General features: G+C 34.0%; 1 protein-coding gene across 4 annotated transcripts in view; it reads right to left on the bottom strand.

Moving 5' to 3' along the window:
- Positions 1-3,589: 3,589 nt before the first annotated feature.
- Positions 3,590-22,302, bottom strand: part of Grm8 (glutamate metabotropic receptor 8) — a 789,897-nt gene continuing 771,184 nt past the window's right edge. For 2 of the 4 annotated variants that reach the window (XM_076913634.1, XM_034519393.2), the window contains exons 10-11: positions 11,201-11,447; positions 3,590-4,174 (exon numbers count right to left, since the gene is read on the bottom strand). In XM_076913634.1, coding sequence (XP_076769749.1) covers positions 4,125-4,174; positions 11,201-11,447 — 297 coding nt within the window. In that variant the 3' untranslated portion in view covers positions 3,590-4,124. Of the gene's footprint in view, positions 4,175-11,145; positions 11,448-22,302 lie in introns of all 4 variants that reach the window. The other 2 variants (XM_076913635.1, XM_076913636.1) reach the window with 1 other exon arrangement.

Genomic DNA, 22,302 nt, shown 5'->3' with positions numbered 1-22,302 from the left:
GTTTTAAAATACACTAGTATATTTCACTGGCTTTCAAAACCATTCTAAAATCTACTGAATTTACCTAGTAGGGTTTACTCCATGAGTAATTATGTATACTTACTTCACAATTGCAAACTTTGTATCAAATATATATGTATGTATGTACATAAATGTATGTTAATTTTACACATTAATTCTTGTTACATGCATATGTATATATGTATATATACATGCATATATATATGTATATATACATGTATATACATATATATATGTATATACATATGCATGTAACAAGAATTAATATATAAAAAAGAGGTCTTGAATTTGAAAGAGAGCAAGGAGGGGTATATGGGAATTTTTGGAGGGAGGAAAGGATAGGAGAAAATGATCCAGTTATAATCTCAAAAACAAACAAAATAATAATTTAAAAAAATGACAAATTATAATCGTATCAAAAAAGTCAGCATCTCTCAAATATCTTAGCAGTAGGCAAACACAAAAACATATTAAGTTGGCAAATGTTTTTGCTCATCTTTATTCCTTGGAAAGAAGAAATGTAAGTCAAACATGTTGTGAAAATTTATAATAATAATAGAGAGTTTAAAAGGGAGAAAAATTCCAAATAATTTATAGAGTCTTAAACTAAAGGAAAATAATACAATTGTGATGTTTACCACCATTGAAGATTGTGCTGCAGGAAAAAATACAGTAATACAGCACTGGATATATTTTAAAATCAAATTGTAAGCTGTGTTTTCTCTTTATCTCAGTATATGATGCTTTTCTGAAGATTATTGAATGTAAGGCTCTCTTTGTTATCTTTCTTCCGGCTGAGCTCCATTTTCATTTAATTAATTTTCTCATCATTAAATGACAACCATGGAGGCTATAAGAAGCACTTCAGATAATAGTTGCTCAGGATTAGAGTATGACATCATTTGAATTACTCTCCTTCATCCTCCCTTGCAACCTCAATTTTCCCCTTGGTCATCTCATTCTAGAAAATGGATGAAATTCTATTAAATAATATTAAATACAATTCAATGAATTAAATAAGAAAAATGAAGAGTGCATATAAATGTTTAAGATGTCACTTCTACCCACAGTCTGAACAAAACATAAATGTTGCATAACATATGTTAAAAATTTTTTATTATTTCTGGTGTCAAAAAAGTATAGGTAAATACATAGAATACTGAGTTAAAGGTAGAAAAGTCTAACAAAAATTATATTCCTGGCTAGGTATTTTGTACTATGGTAAATGAAACATAAAAGGTAAAATATTGTTCATTTTAAATGTTAATTTTTGTAAAGATTTAAAAAAACAAAACAAATTAAATTAGCCTTTCAATCCCTGTTCATATATTAATGGTTCTTCTCATGTTTAAATTACTTTAAAAATTACAATTAGTTTGTAGCATACTATCATTGATTTAAGCCTCTAGTATTCCCTATCATAAGCTAATTTTTCTTAAACTCAGGTCAGACTTGGCCCAAGGTCACACTAATACATCTCTCATTGTCTACAAGTGACATTTGCTGAATATTACTTGAAGCTACATTTTTAGCATTCCCTCTGGCATGCTGAGATTAGATGTGACATTTCTTGTTCAGAATAAAACACAAGGTCAAGTCGAAAGAATATAATACTGTATTTTTGTGTGTGTGTGTGTGCAACTTTGCATTTGCTTATCTATGGGATACAGGCAGTTCATTTTAAATCACTGGTCTTATGGACCACTACCAAACATATGCTAAATCCTGCTCAAAGGATGCTACTACGGTCTCAACCTATCATTCCCTCTGAGCCCACAGAAAAATTAAGAAAAATACCATAGTGGAAGGTAGAGTTTTTGAGTTTCTACTGTAAAAAGTTTCTGGAAGGTTTTGATCCCTGCTAGGGACGGCAACAAGATTTACAGGAGACACTTTTAAAATGGAGCAACCTTACAGAAGAATATAGGGTATACAAATTGATTAGAGCTACTAAACATGCTACTATCAATTAAATCAGACTTTGTATAAAACCAAATATGCATCAACTACTTATAAAAATAAACTTAGGTAGAAGAACCCATTTGTAAATTTATAATAGCAATTTTAAATGGTATGAGTCATGTTTCATATTTTCTAAAATATTAAAGCAATAAAAATAAACCCTTTCAGTTGCCCTGAAAGGCAGGTTTGCTTTCTGTCACCCTGTTACAGAAATCCTCCCTGATTAGTGTTAATTAATATGTGAATCGTTCTTGAGATTTTCCCTGTGAATGAAATGCAATAATTAAATATAGATATTTGTTAAAACCAAATAAAAGCATCTAATGAATCATCCAAATCTTCAGTATGAAGAAACTGGCCAATTTAAAATGAAAACATTTTGGCATCTCTAACAATCTTGAGCCACATGGTACAATAATATAAACATACAATGCTAGGTTTATTTGTCTCAGTCCAGGTCTTATCTAGAAAACACACCCAGAGCTAGATTTAGATTATAAAGTTTTATTTTCCCTTGTTCGTATATTGAAGAATGATACTCTTATTTTTTTTTTTTGATTAAACTGTTATCTGCAAAGAACAAATACGATGTGGAAAAACTCAACATAAAGTCAGAAGATAAGTGTTTCCTTCTGTCCATTGCTATCTGTCTTCTAGGGGATATAGAAAAAGATTCTATGTACAAAAAGAGTTTCCATGATGCTACATGAACCTTATCAATTAAATAAAGTTAATATCTTGGCTGAAGCTACAGAAATGGCTCTTTATATCTATAAGAAAAGCAATGAGCCATCTAAGCTAACTCAGCATAGAGAACATTTACTAACAAAATGGTTGTAGAGACCCATTGATTTGATGGATGTCTGGGATTGTATGTAATAGAGAAACTCAGGACAAAAATGGTCACAGATTTGAAAGCTGTTAACAGATTCTTTTTATCTGCCCTAGCATGGTTTATTAGCACCAGAGAGGCTTCCTGTTTTCTCTCTCTCTTTAATGATACTGCTTTATGAAGCAATGAATGTTTTCATTTGGAAAATAAGAACTCATTGACATGTTTTCTGAACTGTGGTTTCTTTAATGATGTCAAGGGAATAAATATGCTAATTCAGAGTTTTGAAGAATGACCTCAGTAAGGCCCATTACTCTGCTGATTTTGGTGACTTCTAGGCCCAGGTAAGAGAAGGTTAATATCACATAGCAGGGAATACTTCAGTATGCAAATGTTTTGAATTAGAATTTATATGGAGCAATTTGGTCATATGGTGATATATTTTTACATGACAATTGTCATAATGTATTTTTCTAAGTAAAGTTTACCAGTCAATTATAACAACTTGAGGAAATTTATACCAAGCTACAACTTGATTCTTCATAAGAGTAGTTGCTATGAAAATCTATTACACGAATCAAAAATATTTACAAAATTTTATACAAGTGATACCTTTTCATAGAACAATAAAAGTCTCCCCGTAAACACAGACAATCCAAACCCATGTTCCTGAAGGAGATGGCTCAACAGGGTGCCAGGCAAGGATCTAACAACAGCAGAGTGTCAGCTGGAAAGAGGGAATTACTCTGGTTTAAAACTGGAACGAAACAACGCTCAACATTTGCAAAACATTCCTTTATTATTAGAAATAAATTATTTGTATAAAAATTGCATGCGTCAATCATTGCATTTATTTTGTAGCACAACCCAGGGCTTCAATCCAGTCAGCCATTACAAGAAACAGACTCAGAGGCTTATACAAGTTGAACAGTGTGGGACAGGAACAGGAGTTCTCACAATCACAGAAAAATACTTACAAGAATAACATCAGACATGGTTTATTTCAACAGCATTTTTTTTTTCACAAGCTAACATTAGTTTTCCATTTGAGATTTTGTTTTTTTTTTTTTAACTGCTCACAAATAAGCAATACTTTAGCTTGACACTCATTGGTTGTATTGTATAAAAATGGGCTTCTTTTCTCCTCGATATTGATACTTTTGGCTCATGGCTAAATTTTGTTCCTTACAAGACTATTGATCTGATTGATTGTAGTCTATGGAGATCTCCCAGAGTGCGTTTTTTTCAGTCTCATGTTCAATATTTAAGAACACACAGCACCTTCCTTTAGATGGTGCCATCTCCCTGTTCAGATTGAATGATTACTGTAGCTGATGTATGTTGTCTTGGTAGAAGAAGCTGTTAAGAAAAATTAAGACAAGTTAGTCTTATATAATAACAATTTTCCTGATATAAATTTTTCTAGGGCTGTCTGATGATAGTGTGTTTTTTAAAATATGTTGCTTAGTATTTTTAAACCATGCATTAGAAATCAAATGAGAAATTTGGCAAAACTGCTAATCCACAAAAGTTCTCAGTCCAGTGTATAGTACTGAGATAAGTTAGCAGAAAAGTAAATACAAAAAATGTTAATTATTAGAAATCTTAAGTGGAACCTTGTTTACATGTTGCCTTGACAAATTTAATCTTCATGCACATTTTTAAAGACATCAATATTTTACAAAATAGCCATGAAAAAAATCTACCAAACTAAATCAAAGATTTTATTCACTTCACTGAATCCGTTAACCAAGTGGTTATAATTATTTATGCCTTGACAATATTTATCTTCTATTTAAAAATTAACAATAATCTCAAGCTTTTCTTTAACATGTCAAAATCTCAAGTAGATATCATTCTTTGCTAAATATTGACACAGTCAATAGATATTTGTGAGGTTTGTTTTATTTAATTTTAACTGAGGGATACATGAAAATAAAATTTCAACAGATAAAATTCATTTAATTCTTCTGTTATCAGCTTACTATAAAACAGCCCTCATTGGTGTAAGCCTATTAGAAAGATATGAACAAAACGTTATATCTAATTTATACTCATGCTGACACTTTCAGAGGAAAGAAGACTACAAGTAATTACAAAATTCAAATATTTAATTAATGTGTGAAAATGTTCAAAATTGTTTCCTCTTTTAAGATTAATATAGAGTAACTGCATTTAAAAGTGTACACATGTATTTCAGTGCATTAATTCAATTCAGAATGAAAATATTTTTTAAAAAATTTATTATAGTTGTGTACATCAAGTACTTCTAGAAATTATAAAGCTATTCTTTGTATGTAACTTATAATCAGACTTATCCCCCTGTCCTTTTGAACACTGGTAATTGACTCATCCAGGTTACAAAAAACAAAATCATGCTAAGTGTATCACTGAAATAAACCCAGTCCAAGAAAGTACTAATTATATATGGCTTTAATAACTTTTATTTAATTTAATAATATTAAGTGCATGTTCAAACTAGGTCACTCATGAATTTATTTTCACTTGTCATACTTGATTATTATCATAGCATAGTGGAAAGAAGTGGATTTGATTCCAGCTATCCATTACATTCTATTTTACAAAAATGAGTAAAAATTAAGCAAATTCATTCTCCTTATCCTCACCACTAATTAAAGGCTATAAAAGGTTGTAAGAATAGAGACAGAGAATAATTTTGGAGAATAATTTCTAGTTTAGGAAAAACAGTATTTTTGTCCCTCCCCTCCTATTTGTGTTTTTGCATGTGAGCGTACAAGCATGTGTTTGTGTGTGTGAGTGAGAAACAGATTGAGTTCCTCCGAATGTGTCTCTCTATATGTTCCTGTGGGTATGTTTTTGTGTATATCACTGTGTGTGTCTGAATGTGTGTGTGTGTGCTCACAGGCATGCATAAGAAAGCAAGAGCTCAATCTTAGATAACATGACTTAAAAGTCATCATCTTTCAATGTAAGACAGAAACTTTGTTCAAATGTGGGAACTACTGATTAAGGTAGGCCTGGCTGCCCAGGAAGTTCCTGGGCTCCATTTATCTTTGCTTTCCCAGAACTTAGTTTATGAAATGGTGTTCACACCCAGATTTTATGTAAGTGCTGTTGTACGACTCAAGATCTCATGCTTTTGTAGCAGGCATTTGGTGGTTGTATCATTCCTTGTCTTTCCATGGTACTATTGGATAGCCCTCTTCCCAGAAGGTAAGCTGATTCCTGCATGCCTCTGTGTGTGTGTGTGTGTGTGTGTGTGTGTGTGTGTGTGTGTGTGTGTGTGTACAAAGTGAGGCCCCATGCCTTTTATATTGGTTTACTTCCATTTTCATGTCCTGATTCATACAATACATCTTGTACTTCTACATTTCTTTAAGAAAACAAAATGTATACTTTTTTTTTTGCTTCTGATAGATTTTCCATTAATTACTTGTAGTTGTGATGAAGAAAACCTGCAGCGAGTTAGAAAAACGGACTAGTAAAAGGGTCGCTGAGTTTTCTGCACTATTCTGCGTTGTCAGAAATATAAGTATAGAAAATATTTATTAAATGTGTACACTGTAAAAAGGAAAAGAGACTTGAGCAAGGATGATGACAGCATCAGACATGCTAAAATGAACGGAGTGAATCTCATCAGAACCCAGTCACAGACAAAGAACTACAGGCAACTAAGGAATGCTGCATGCTGAAAGCAGAACTAGTCATCCCACGGAAGAGTACACCCATTGGTTACACGATATGAAATAATCAGCCCTGAAACTATAGACATACAAGTAAAATATAAACAATTACAAAAAGAGGCCATGGGATAGGTCAGAGCAAAGTTTTATTTGTAAGTTGTTATCAGTTAGAGATAGCTTCTCAGCTAGGGATGAGGCATGTGTCCACTTCTCCTTTCAGCTTTAGCATTCCATCTGGTGCAGACTTGCATAGGACCTATGAATGCTGCTACAATCTCTGTGCATTCATATATGCATCAATCATGTTGATTTAGAGGGCCTTTCTTTCTTGGTGCCCTCCATCACCTCTGTCTCTTACATATTTTTTACATCCTTGTCCTTGGTTGTCTGAGTTCTGATGGGAGAGATTTGATGGAGACATCCTGTTTGGGACTGAGAGTTCCAAGGTCTTTAACTTTCTGTATAATGTCAGGCATTGGTTTTCTGTTTGTTTCCAATTGCTGCAGAAGGAAGCATCTCTGAGGAAGGCTGAGCAAGTCCTTGTGTAGTGTGATGTAGTCTTACCTTAGTTCCCTAGGCTATTTTATTTATGTTTGTATTTATTCATATTTATAGTTATGTTTTTGGTACTTTCTCTCTTTTATGCCACAGGTCTTTTACATATGTATTATGGTTTATATAAACAGTTTAGCTGTTTCTATAAAATTTCTGAATGTGGAAAGGAGTAAGTCTCTGCATTGATATCTGTTTCTTGTGGTTTTTTTTTCTTAGATTTTTTCACTTCTGTTTGTTTCTCCTATTCCAATATGTTAGTTTCTGTTTCATGCTTTTATCTTTTATTTTGTTATATCTTATTTTTTATTTTATTATCCCTAAGAAGACTGCTTTCAGGTGAGAGATAGAAGGTAGAGAAGTGGATCCAGAGGGAAAAGAAAATGGGAGGGAGAGGGAGCAACCAGAGGAGGAGAGGGACAGGAATACATAATGAGGATACATTATGAAAGAAAAAAATTAAAAAAAAAATGAAGTGATGAGAATGAATAACTATAAATGACATAATTTTCATGACTCATTATTTCAGAATCATCATGGATCAAAAATGGATTAAAAGTATGCAGATGAACTAATAGGGAAACTGTTTTTGACAAAGTTCATGTGTGTATATACACCTTTGAAAAGCAGGGCAATGATAAACTTCCTGAGGTGTGCCATACTGTGTTCATAGGCTAAAGAAACAGCAACTGCTGCATTGCTTATGAATCAATATATCATAAGAAACATAAGCAGAAGTAGAACAGTGACCAGGTAGTGCTTGAAACTCTTGCACATAGAAACTTGTTTTTCACTTTTCTCTCTTTTCTGAAACAACATGGTATCTTGTTACAGAAAAAATGTAGTGTTATGCAAAGTCAAAAAATTAGTTTACTTTCTAACTTCTTATTTGTTAATATTATTATGTGAAGCTCTCAAATTTTAATCATATGACAAGGAAGTCTGGAGTGGAATCTACAACTTACTACTAAAATCAATCTTCTGGGCCTGGAGAGATTGCTCAGTACTTAAGAACACATACTGCTCTTTCACACGACCTGAGCTTGGTTTCTAGCACTCATGTCAGGCAGCCAAAAGACACCTATCAGTTCATCTCCATAGTATCCAAAACACTCTTTTGAATGCTACAAGCACCCTTACACACAGATAGCACTCTCTCACACAGACAAACATACACATACATGTATACATATATATTAAAATAAATATTATAATTAATTAAATATATATGCATATATGATTAAATCATTATTTAGTCATAATCAAAAATTCCAGCAACAGATCAATAGTCATAGTTACCAAGTTACTGCCTATACTAAAATAAAGATGTGTATACCAAAATAATGGTTGTTTTTATTTTAATTTTAATTACTCTTGTATTAATGATAACCCAAATTGGCATTCAGGCAGTAATTCACATTATCTTCATTTAGTTTTACTAATCTTACCTTCCAAATGGGAACTTTAACTCTTCCAGAATATAGTAAGCTAAGCTTTCTAAGCCTTCATATTTGTAATCTTTCTATTTATTCTACCAAAATTATAGGAATGTGTTCTCTGGTTATATAATGTCCACTTCAGCATCCATAGAAAATATAAAAATAGCCAGTGTCTGGGATGTATTTAACAATATAAGACTACCTATATTCATTGACAATTGGTATTTTACTTTTAGGGGAAACTATTTGCTCTTCAAGGACCTGGGGAAAAATATTAATTTTTTTTTTTTTTTGCCTCCAATCATGTTTTTTAGGTGGTCTGGGATGATTGGTATTTATTCCACCAAAATGCTAGTTGTTTCCATTTGAAACCCCATTATGTCCTTTTCTGGATTGCTGCAAAAACACAGGTCAAGCAGTCTCTGGTGATTCATGCTTTCTGTGCCAGCATTAATGTGCATGGTGCCAAGAGCAGCTTACTGGCATCTGCACAAGTTTAAAATCCCTATACTGATGCTATCAAGTTGGAAAACAAAATAGTTCTGCCCCTAAATCACTAGCAGTTTGCTAATCGTCCTGTCATTGGTAAAGTGCTTGTCTATCATGGGAGGTGATCATATGTATGTGCTATTAAAATCCACTCTTGAAAGTTTACAAGGCTCCTTTGAAAGAATGATGTCTGTGTGAGAAGTATGTGAAGTTGTGAAGTTGTGAAGTTGTGACAGGTTTCTTTCTAGAAATGTCACTGACATTTTTACTAGATAATCTTCCTGGAGTCAGGATGGCTTCTGAGGATGGCTCAAGCCATTAAGGCTTTAAATTTATCTTTAATTCATTAGTTTGTTATTATAGTGTGTGTGTGTGTGTGTGTGTGCCTGTGCACATGTGCATGAGTGCATGTGAGCATATGTGTTTGTGTATGGGTGGGTGGGTGTGCACGTGCATCCATGCAAGTGCCTCTGAGTGTATGTAGAAGTCAAAGTACAAATTAAGGGCTTTGGTTCTCTCCTTCCATTAAGTGGGTCCAAGGATACACTTCAGGTTGTAAGAGGATAACAAGTTCCTTTGTCCACTCTGCTATCTCACCAGCCTATAAGCTAATAAGCTTAGTCTACATCTCAATATATCTAAGACTACCTCTACACATATCCACTACAATATGCAATGTTCACAGATATCTATATAACTTAACTCAGAGAAAATTTTGTCAATGCTGTGGAAACTATACATTTCTTTAGTAATTAAGCGAAATAAAACCAGTTCTTAGTCTTCTTTTGTATTTAATGTCTGTGGTTGTTTGAATGAAAAGGGCTTACATGGACTCATAAAGAGTGACACTATTAGGAAGTGTGGCCCTGTTAGAGAAACAGTGCCAGTGGAGAAAGGTTTTGAGGTTTCAGATGCTCAAGCCAGTCGTGGTAGCTCATTCTCTCTGCTTGCTGCCTACAGATCAGGATGTAGAGTTCTCAATTCTCTCTCTAGTAGCTTGTCTAGCTGTGTACTGCCATGCTTCTTGCTATGATGAGAATGGACTAAATCTCTGAACTGGGTTAAGTGTTTTCTTATGAGTTTGCATGGCCTTAGTCGCGCTTCACAGAAATAGAAACCCTAGCTAAGACAATGTCAAAAGAATACCAAGCAGAGAAAAAAAATCCTGCTAAAAGATCCTCGGAGGAAGAGAGTATATTTTGTTCTTGTTTATTCTTATTTTTTATGATATAGGGTCTTACAATTTAGCCCAAACCACAGATTCACAATACTCTTGCCCCAGTCTCCTATCTTCTGGAATTACAGATGTGTAACGCTAACAAAAATGCTTGTAGTTAATTAATATAAACTTATACTGTTTCATTTACTAAAGACTGAGAAGATTCTAAAGTAAGAACTTCAGCTTTAATTTATTTTTATTTAGTTTATATGACCAGGCAATATAAATAAAATTTTTATTATATTCTACTTTCTAAATCTTTACAGTACAAATAGCTAACCTCTTTACTGTCTTTTATGGATACCAAGAAAGCCTTAACTGTTAATTTAAATTTTGCCAGATTATCCTGCAAGGCAGTGTACTGTTACCATATGATAATTATAGATCAACTACAGAGCAAAGAAATGTAGATGAAGAAAGTCTTTGTGTCTTCATGGTCAGGTGGCCTGCAAGGCTTATTTGAAATTAAAATATTCAAATAAAAATATTAAGGAAATTCAAAAGAAGAAAGGACCTGGGGGAACCAAGTACTTATGATGACTCCACTTTACATGTTAACAAACTCTTTTCTCATTTTCCCCCAAACCCAAACAACTTGGCATTTACTTGTGCAAGGTTTGGAGCACCTCATTCCCCAAGTATCTCTTTACAAGCAATAAAACGAGGTCAGTACTGATACAACCGATATTGTAGAATAGTTCCTCAAGTTTCAGAAATGACTTTTGTAAATGAAACAGCATCCCTAATGCCAAGCCCTATGATTCTTCAAAGGCTGAGCTACACTTGCAGTACTTTGTTAGAGACCTCAGTTGGGAAGTTTGTGTGTTGGGAACAACTACTCGTGTAAACATTTAGCTCTCATCCAATAACTCTGACCATTGTTACAGTCTCGGGGTATGTGTGTCATCATGATTATAGAACTGTGTGGACTAGTTCCCAAGACTAGTAGAAGAATGTTCAACGTACATCTATTAGGAAGTGCTCCCGCTCTTGACCATCTGAAAGTCTACAGATGACTTACTGTTGGTTTCAAGACTCTCACAGAGCTCACTTTTCACCTCGCCATTTGGTCTGTCGTTTCCCTTTTGGATCAGTTTGCTTTGCATGGTAGCAGCTGTGACCACAGCCTTGAAGCTTCTCTTGCGTTTTTGAACATTCTGCTCTGGATGAAAAATTATAATATAAACTTTGGGCATATAGAGCATTCCCAGAGACACTGAAGCACTTAAACTCATGGAGACAGTAAGTGTTGTTGTCTGGATGTACATCTGAGGAGAGGGAAAAAAAAGAAAAAGAATCATGGTTAGTAAGTCTGAATAGAAGGAGATAAAGCAAATAACACACTATTTTCTAAAATTATTCCAGTTTCTCTCCTATAGATACATTGGAGAATATTTACTGAAATTGCCCTTGACTGCAGCCAAACTTTCAGTATGACAAACTACTAGGAAAGATGAGTGATTTTGTATTTTAAAATTCTTACTCCTTAAGACAAATTGAGAAGGGGTGGAGCTTATGTACTTTTTAGATGATAAACCACATAAGGAAGGGGACAAAATACCGTCTGACAAGAGACTAATATATCACACTACATTGGCTTCTTGCAAAGGTACCAGTGGCCCAGATGATAATCACAATACTTAAGCAAAGAGTATATTACATGTAGTGAATACAGAGACAGTACAGCAATCTGGGTCATCATGATACATATTGCTTCTGTGACACCATTGCTCTCATATCATTATGTAGTTTTAACCACCAAAACTGGTAAAAAAAAAATCAATCACAAACATGATAAAGGAGCTTGTGTTTTTTAACAGCCTATCTAATGAACACTTTCTGGGATTTCTCGTTGTTTATATCACATCAATATAAATATAAGATTTTTAAAAAAATATGTGCAAGATTTCCTTCTAGGGCTTTGAAAAAAATAAGTTAAGGGCTTTGAGTGGTTAGGAAAACTTTTAGCTCTTGAAGAAGACCCAGGGTCAATTTTCAACATATATAGTGGATCACAACCATCCATAACTCCAGTTTCAGAAAATTCAACACCATTGACTGATTTCTATGGTCATTGGGAACCCATGTGGTACAGAGATATAGATACAAGCAAAACACACACATATAAAATATAATTAATATGTATTTAAGAAAAAGAAATAGTCTCTCCTTTTAGATGTCAGATACATGTCTTTACAGTGGAGTTACAGCAGCATATTTGAAATTCCTTCTCTGTGTTGATTCCTTGTTGTCAATAATATAAGATTGATGCTCTTATGGGAAATATAGAAAAAGATAAGAAACATGAGGTTGGGAAGGAGATGTATCTGACTCAAGGAAGAAATAGCTGGTGGATATCATAAAAATACATAGTGTACATGTGTGAAGTTTTCAAATAATAAATACAAAGAATCATAAAGAAGGGAGCAAGCATGCAAAGAATATGGCAAAGTTCAAACTATACCCACAAATATTCTAAAATCACTTGAATTAATAATCATCATCGGATGTGTCTGTTAGATTTTATTGAGCTAATTCAAAGTAAAAACAAGGAGAATCTAGAGCTCAAGCAACTTTTAAATTCTATAAACTCACTAACTAGAATTTTAGATTTTAAAAATGTATCTTAATTACTTAGTTTTGTAAGCCATACAGTATTAATCTAAATAGTATGTGATGGTTAATTTGACTTGTCAGGTTGGCACCATCTAGAATCACCTGGTAAGAAAGTCTCAATGATAGACCATGATGATCTGAGTAGGTTGTTGACATATCTATAGAGGATTGTCTTTATACTGTTGATTGATGTGGGAAGAACCAGCCTAATATAGATAGCACCATTCCCTACACATGGATACTTGTAGAGAGAGGACTATACACAAGTAGAGTGCTTGCATGCATTTTCTTTTGAATATTGTTTGTGGATATGACTAGCTTATTTGAGCTCACACATTGACTTCCACATAATGGTCAGCTATTACCTGGAAAGGAACATGTCTCAGTAAACCTAAGTTTGAATTCTAGCACCATACCACATGTTTTTGCGTGTCTGTCTGTCTGTCTGTCTGTCTGCCTGCCTGCCGCCTTCCTTCTCCTTCTCCCTCTTTATTCTGTGTACATCATTTGCACACATCCAAGAACCTCTGAGTGTAGGTCATGACATAGAATTCTAAGGGAAATAGGGAAGATATTCTAAATTTTTGTGATAATGCTCAATCTTTTTCTTTCAAAGAGCTACTTGAATTCAGACCTCCACAGATGCTGACATTTCATCTCATGCCTTTTTAACACTTTAGCAACTGAAGTAATCTACTGTAATAAATAAGAAACAAAGCATCTTTGTGCTAGCCTTCCTTCATTCCTTATACCATAAACACTAGACAGTGGCACTGTCTGAAATCAGCATTATAGTTTTTAGCCCTTTTCCATATGAAAACACACACATAGCTTAATGTATTTAATTCTAAAAATAAATAAATAAGTAAATATTATTCCTATTTTTTAGCCTTTTGCCTAAGATTAAATAAAATAAATATTCTCTATTTAAAATATTTGAAAGGTTTTTTTTTAAACTGAAATAGAATTAATTCTATTTCCATAATTCTTTTCCTGGCCATAGTCAGTCTGTGCTACCCTCTCTCAAACCCTTCCTGTGGTCCCTATGCATATATAGATATGTATACATGTGTATATGTATGTGTGTCTGTGAGATAGTCACTCAACTGTGAATACTGTGTTGGATATACACAATAGGAAAAATAAATATTTTTCATGCTTGAGAGAAATTCTGAGTTCTGCACATTCAAAGAGTCAGGGTAAAGTTTTCAGTCTGAGGAATATCACTGTCCTAGGTGTTGTGAAATTATCAGTAGGTTAGAGATGTCACTCTGTGATCTCACTAGTCAAGACACAGATGTCTTTGATCTGAATTATTTGTTGATTTCCATTACACGGTCTTCAGGATTAGGATGTATGTTTGTGAAATGAAGTGTCAAATGAAAAGCTAAAAGTGAAGCACTGTGAATAAAGATTGTCAACAAAGTATCAGCCTGGTTCATGTTTAAGCTCTGAATTCTTCACTTTGAACTACAAGTAATGGTGGATAGCAGCTGAAACAAAACAAAGCAAACAAACAAAAGAATGGATCACATGACATGTAGAAAATCAGTTTTGTTAAGTGCTAAAAGGACATTTTTAAAGAAAGCTAAAGATCTGTAGGTAGGTGTAGGGTGTGTAAATACACACTTGTACACCTAGAAGTCAGGAATGGAGGCAGAAGGATTGTGCGTTTATAACCATGATAATGAACAACATGATATCGAAGCCATGAGAAGTTAGTTATATAGAGAGAACATGCATCATTAAAATTTACCACATACTGACAATAATTAAAAATGAGTATTCTTTACACTCAGAAGACAGATTTCCAGAACATCATTTTTACATTACTATTATCCATCTCTTATGTCATCAGACACAAGATGGTAACAGCATAGTAAGCTTTAGACTGATATTCAAAAATTCAAATGAACCAACATCCACCACTTAGCAAATACTTGGATAATCACAAAACCAAAATAATTTTTTCATATTATAAATGGAAACATAAAAGTCTCTAAAAAGGGAAAAAATCTTCAAAGAGACAGTCATAAAATAACCAAAGCAATACTATATCCATATACGCACATAAAACTACTGGTTTTGAAAGAACACATCTATAACAAAAAAACATCAAATAAGCATTGAGAAAGCCAATCTGGCTGATAAGAATAATAACAAAGGAATCATACAGTATTTTGTTATTGTTGTTATTGATGATTATGATAATGATGATGGAGACTGGTTGTCTGCATCAAAATAAACCAAGACAGTTAGGATTCAGGGTACCAAGTTTTAAGAAATACAAGATTCATGGAAGAGAGATAGGCTCATAGAAGTTATGGGAGTTGTGAAGATTCTGTGGATTAATATAAGCAATCATGAGATTGTAATTTAATTTAGATATTTAAAGGTCAATATACAGGGGTCAATGTTATAGCTCAGAAGTTCAAAGTACTGGCTGTTTTTCCAGAGGATTTTGGTTTGATTCTCAGTATCTACATGTTGACTTACAATTTTCGAAAATTCTAGTTCTAAAGGAACTGATAACTTTTGTTGGCACCATACCCATACATGATGCACAGACATACATGCAAACAAAATATTCATGCACAGAATATTACAAATAAATAAATCCTTATGAAAAATGTTACTGTAGAATATGCAATTAAAACCATAAATTCTTTAGGTAATTCTAGTAGCAAAATTGCCATTACCACTTCATTAGTTTAAATGTTTTATATCTTGTTATTTTATTTTATATGTTTATGTGTATATATGTGCCTATAACAGTCCGAAGAAAACATTTGATCCCCCGGAACTGTCATTAAAGGTATTTGTGAGGTACCATGTGGGTGGTGGGGACCTAGATCCTCTGCAGAAGCACCAGTGTTCTCAGCTGATATGTCAACTCTCTGGCACCCTCAACTTCCAATGAATTATTTTACAATTTCAGTGGATTTATAATAAAAATTGATCATGAACGAGATTCTCTAAAGATAGAAATAAAAATTCTAAGACAGAAACTATTATTTCTCCCAAAAATTATTTAAACCAAAACTCCAGGTACAAAACATCTACAAATCCAGCCACACAGAAGGCAATAAAAGTAAAATTAAAAAAAAAAAAAAAAAGAGGGTAGGCACATGGAATTTATAACCCCAGATCATCAAAATAAAAGAGGGGAAATTCACACACACACACACACACACACACACACACACACAGACACATACTACCAGCACCACAACACTACCAACAGCAGAAGCAGCAGCAGCAGTCCCATGATTCAACAAAAAATGTTTATTGATATCTTAAATAAAGATGCTAGCAGCTAATGGTTGGGTGTAAAAGGTGTAACTTCCAGGTTCCAGCAGGCAGGCTAGCAGACACAGGAGAGGAGAAAAAATTTCACCATGCGTCAGAGGGAAAGAGTCACCAGTTTTCTGAGATCTCCAGTAGAGTGACCATTGGCCACTTTCTGGATGGAACATGGGGTAACAGGTGGGAGATTAAAAACATAATTAAGCTGAGGGCAGTTTTAGGGGGCTGAAAAAGGAGAAGGTAACTGGACAACTAAGTAAATAGCAGAATTAGAGGTGTTGAGCTGGGAGTGAAAATAAGGGCACGTAAGCAGTAGGAGGCTTAGAGGTGTCCAACCATTAAGCTAAGGCATATTAAAAAATATATGCTTCAACATCAATAGTCTCAATTCTCCAAAAAGAAGACAGAGTAAAAGAATGGATGTAAAAGGAGGATCCATCCTTCTGCTGCATATAAAAAATATACCTTGACACCAAGAATAGACATCATCTCAGAGTACAAAAAAAAAAAAAAAAAAAAAAAAAAAAAAAAAAAAAAAAAAAGGTATTCCAAGCAAAAGGAAGCTTGTATAGCCATTTTAATAATCAGATTTAATATTTCTGCCAAAACTAATTGGAAGAGAAAAGGAATGACACTGCATACTCATCAAGGGGAAATCCATCCAGAAGAAATTACAATTCTTAACACCCATATACCAAACACAAGTGCAACCAAGTTCATAAAAGATACACTATTTCAGTTTAAATCACATATTAAGAATCACACATTGTTATTGGGAGTCTCTAATACCATATTCTCACTAACAGACATGTCATTCAGACAAAAAAATAGAGAAATGCTTGAGATAACTGACATAAACAAAATCTAATATATATTTTCAGAATAACACATCCAAACAAACAAGAGTATACCAATACACCCGAGGAAGCTTTCTCCAAAATTGACTACATACTAAGACACAAAGCAACTCTCAACAGACAAAAAAAAATTAAAATAAAATCCTCCTCTTTATCGTACCACCATAGATTAAAGCTAGTTATCAACAACAGAGGGAAACAAAAAACAAAAAAGAAAACTTACAAACTAATGGAAACTAAACAATTAACTATTGAATGAAAATTGAGCCAAAGAGAAATTAGGAAAGAATTTCTTAAAAATTCTATATTTGAATCAAAATGAAAACACAACACAACACACTTAACTTTATGGAACATAATGAAGATGTTCTAAGAGGCAAGTTCATTGCACTAAGTGCCTACATAAAAAAAAAAAAAATGGAGAAATCCTATAGTAGTAACTAAACAACACACCTGAAAACTCTATAGTTCAAAGAAGAAATCACACTCCAAATGGTTAATGTAAAGAAATAATCAAACTCAAGGTTAAAATCAATACAATAGAAACAAAAAGCAATAAAGAAATGAACAAATTAATCAATTGCAAAAAATCATTGAAATAAAGAGTTGGTTCCTTGAGATAATCTGTAAGATTGAAAACCACACTTCTCAATTAACTAAAAGAAAAAGAGAAGGTGCAAATTAGTAAATTAGAGGTGGAAAGTTGAACACAAAAATTGACACCAAGAAAATCTGGATTATTTATAAGGACATGTTTGAAAACCCTATATTCAACTTAATTGAAAAAATATATAAAAAATAATTTTGTTGATACATGCCATCTACCAAAGTTAAGCTAAAGTCATAAAGTTTGAACAGAGCTATTACCATGGTAGATATAGGAGCATTCATTAAAAGTCTAGCAACAAAAATAAGTCCACAGACAGATAGTTTTAGGGCAGAATTCTACCAGACTTCAAATAAGACATGATGCCAATATTCTTCAAATTATTACACAAAATAGAAAGAGAAGGAACATTACCCAACATTTTATGAGGCTATAGTTATCCTGATACCTAAACCACATAAAGATGCAAATACAACAAAGAAAGAATTACAGACCAATATCCCTTTTGAACAGAAATCCAAAATGTGTCAAAAAATACTTGCAAACCAAATCCAAGATCACAGTAAAACTTTATCATCCACTATGATAAAGTGAGTTTTATTTAAAAGGTTCTGTGATGTTTCAATGCATGTAAATCAATAAACATAATTCTCCTTATAAACAAACAGGAAAAAAACACATGATCATCTCACTAGATGCTAAAAAGACCTTTGACAAAATTCAATACCCCTTTATGATAAAAATCCTGAAAAGATTAATGATATAAGGGACATATCTGATCATAATAGGGGCAGTCTATAGAAAACAAATCATCAATATTAGCTTATAAGAGAAACTCAAAGCAACTCCATTAAAATCAGGAATAAAACAAGACTGCTGACTCTCTTCATATCTACCCAATATAGTACTTGAAGTTTTAGGTACATCAATGAGGCAACTAAAGGATATCAAAGAGATACAAATGGAAAGGAAGAAGTCAAAGTATGTTTACTTGCATACGCTATGATAATATATGTGAGTGACCCTAAACATTTCACCACAGAACTCCTATATCCCTTCTCTATTCAAATGAGAAACCAATTGACAAAGAAATTGGGTAAACAATATTTTTCATGATAACCTAAAAAATATAAAATATTTTGAATATCTGTAACATGCAAGTGAAATAATTGTCTGATAAAGATTCCAAGTCTTTAAAGAAAGTAATTAAAATGATATTAGATGATAGAAAGATCGACCATGATTATTTATGGATAGTTAGCATTAATATAGTAAAAATGACCATCCTATGGTCATCCTATCAAAAGCAGGATTAAGATTCAGTGTAATCCCTATCAAAATTCCAACATAATTCTTTACAGATCTTGAAAGAACAATTTTCAGCTTCATATTTAAAACATCAACTTCACACAAAACATCCAGAATACTAAAATAATAATGAATAATAAAAGAATTGCTGGAGGCAAAACCATTCACAATTCCAACTTATACTATTGCAATATCAATTATAGAGTTGTAGCAATATTAATAATAATAAATACACCAGCATGGTATTGACACAAAAACTTATACATTGATCCTTGAAATCAAACTAAAGATCCAAATAAATTCACCTATTTATGGACCTTGATTTTTGATAAAGGAGCCATAAATACACACTTTTTTAAAAGGCAGTATATTTAAGAATTTTGCTAGCTAAATAGGGCAGCTGGATATATAAGAATCAAAATAGATCCATACCTATCACCCTGCACAAAACTCAAGTCCAAGAGGATCAAAGACCTCAACATAAATACAGACACACTGAACCTGATACAAGTAAATGTGCTAAATAGATTTGAAAGCATTGTCACAACAGAAGACTTTCTGGACAGAACACAGAGCAGTAGAGATCTAATGTAGAATACTCAATTGTGGAAATCAAATGGCTGAAAAACACTTAAAGAAATGTTCAACATCCTTAGTTATCAGAGAAATGCAAATCAAAACTACTTTGAGATTTCATTTTACACCTGCCAGAGTGGCTAAGATTAATAAAAATAAATGACAGACGGCTCACGCTAATGAGAACGTGGAGTAAGGAGAACACTTGTCAACTGCTGGTGAAAATGCAAACTTGTACAGTCATTATTGAATTCTGTGTGACAGTTCCACGGGAAGATCAAGCTCTACCACTCTTTGGCATATGCCCCGAGGACAACTCTTAGTTAGGGTTACTATTGCTGTTATAAAACACCATGGTTAAAGTGCCTGGGAGGGGAAACAGTTTTATTTCTTCTTACACTTCCAGATAGTAGTCCATCGAGGAAGGAAGTCACAAGAGGAATCAAACAGGGCAGGATCCTGGAGGCAGGAGCTGATTCAGAGGCCATGGAGAAGTGCTTACAAGTTTGCTCCCCATAGTTTCTCAGCCTGCTTTCTTATAGAACCCAAGACTACTAGCACAGGAATGGCACCACTCAAAATGGGATAGGGTCTCCCCCAGCATTCCTAATTTAAAAAGTTCCTTACAGCCAGATATTATGGAAGCATTTTCTCATTTGAGGCTCCCTCATTTCAGATAACTCTAGCTTGTGTCAAGTTGACATAAGACTAGCAACCACAGGATGCTCTACATTGCCTCAAAGATACTCAGATACTCACTCAACCATGTTCATTGCTGCTCTTTTCCTAATAGCCAGAAATGAGGAGAAGAGGGGAAGGGCAACAACAACTTAAAAAAAAAAAAACCTAGATGTCCCTCAGCCAATGTGATAACTTTACACGTAACAATATGACTCAGCTGCTTAAAAAAGAAATCCTGAGATTTACAGGTAAATAGATGAAACTAGAAAATATCATCTGAGGCAACAGAAAGAGAAATGTGGAATGTACTGACTTATGTGTTGATATTGGCTATTAGATCAAAGATAACCAAGACATAGAGAGAGTGAGGGACTAGGGTGGGGTAACAGATCTCCCTAGTAAAGGGAAATAGAAGAGATAATTATGGATGGATGAGGAGGAGAACTGAAAGAGGAGGATTGTAGAGAAATGGCATAAGGTGATTACTCACAGATTGCTAACTGTGAGGCAACCTAAGATTAGTTCTGCCAAGCTAGCTGCATGTCTGAGGAAGTGGCTTTCACAATCACTTTCTCATGAGAAAGTAACATTGTTATTTATAAGAAGAAACACATCTAAGATTTGGACAGCTGATAGATTTGTCAGTCTGCAAGGAGGTCTAGGTCACTCTGAACCAAGATAAGCTATTGCTAGGGAAACAGCAGCTGGTGAGGACTAGAAACTATGGGAAATCTTTATTCTGCTTTGCTTTTAACAGAAGTTGAGACTTTGAATAAACTGTGCATTGGTTGACTTGGCTGTACCCACCCCTCCCCCCGTATCCTGGTTAATGCAGCTCTACCCTTAAGACCCCAACATACTAGATGTTGACAGGGGATCAAGTGGAAACTGGTAGAGAAGAGGGAGGTAAAGGAGAAACTAAGAAGAGAGACAGCTAAAATTAAGTGCCATTCAAGGGGCAATATGGAAACATAATAACTTTGAAGCTTCTTAAATAAATACATATATACATAACTGACCTAAATAATATCACTGAATAATGTGTAAGACACAGCCCCAAGTATGGTATACATCTAACTGAAGTGTTGGCCAAAGGGGTCCCACAGGAACCCCCAAACACCCAAGTTTTTGCCAAGACTATAGGTTGCTCTGCACAATCAGTTAGGTCCTATGCTTGAAGACAACACCTGCACAATTTATTGAACGTGGAGATATTGAGCAGGTCCCTACCTAGAGCCTTTACCACTAAAGATTAGTGTTCTCTATACTGGAAGGTAGTCTGCATGCGTGTTACTAAAGGTGAAATATAAACAACAGTCTAGTTATAAATCTTTTGATCTACAATGATGGCCTGTCTGCAAATATGCTAGTGCAATGGTGGCACAAAGCTTATGGAAATAACCAGACAAAATCTGACTTCATTTAAGGCCTACTCTGTGAGATGGAACCCATACCCCATGCTGCAACGGGCAATCAAAAATCTAGGTAGCCCAGGGTCCTGGCATAAAAGCAAATGCTACTGTTAAAAAATAATAATAAAATGACTCCCAGTGATATTCTTCTAGACTCATAGATCAGTGCCTTTTTTGGCCACTATTAATGAAGCTTCCTGTTGCAGTGGATGGAAACAACTATGAAGATCCATAGCTACACATTATTTAGAGAGTGAGAAGCCTTAGAACACTCAGCTCTAAACAGGAATTCCACGAAATCCCTCCTTTACCTGGTAGAAAAGAATGCAGAAAGAGTGTAAGAGGGAATAGAGGGGATGGAGGGGATTGATGGAATGGAGAGGATGTAGGGGATGGAGAACACCAAGGAATATAGACCTTCTAAACAAACAGGATCCACATTCATATGAAATCACAGAGACTGAGGCAGTAGGCACAAGGACTGCATGGGTCAGCACCTGATAGGGTCCTAGAACTGAAAAGAGAAATGGACACATGGATGCTTCTATCCCTAACCAGAAGCTATTTCCAACTGATAATCACTGAAAAATAAAAATTTAATTTTTTCTAAAGGAACCTCTCTGGGGAAACAAACTATTCTTAAGGGTAGGCTATATGCCCTTCAGTAGGCAGCCAACAGAAAATAAACTCAACGGTATCTATGCAGTTTTCTTATCTCATAGTGTGGTGTCCTGGCTTTTTTTTCTCTTTAATTTTATTT

This window comes from Arvicanthis niloticus, chromosome 15, assembly GCF_011762505.2.
Source record: "Arvicanthis niloticus isolate mArvNil1 chromosome 15, mArvNil1.pat.X, whole genome shotgun sequence".
NCBI lineage: Eukaryota > Metazoa > Chordata > Mammalia > Rodentia > Muridae > Arvicanthis > Arvicanthis niloticus.
The sequence above is the reverse complement of the archived record's forward strand: the minus strand, read 5'-3'. Positions and strand labels throughout refer to the sequence as shown.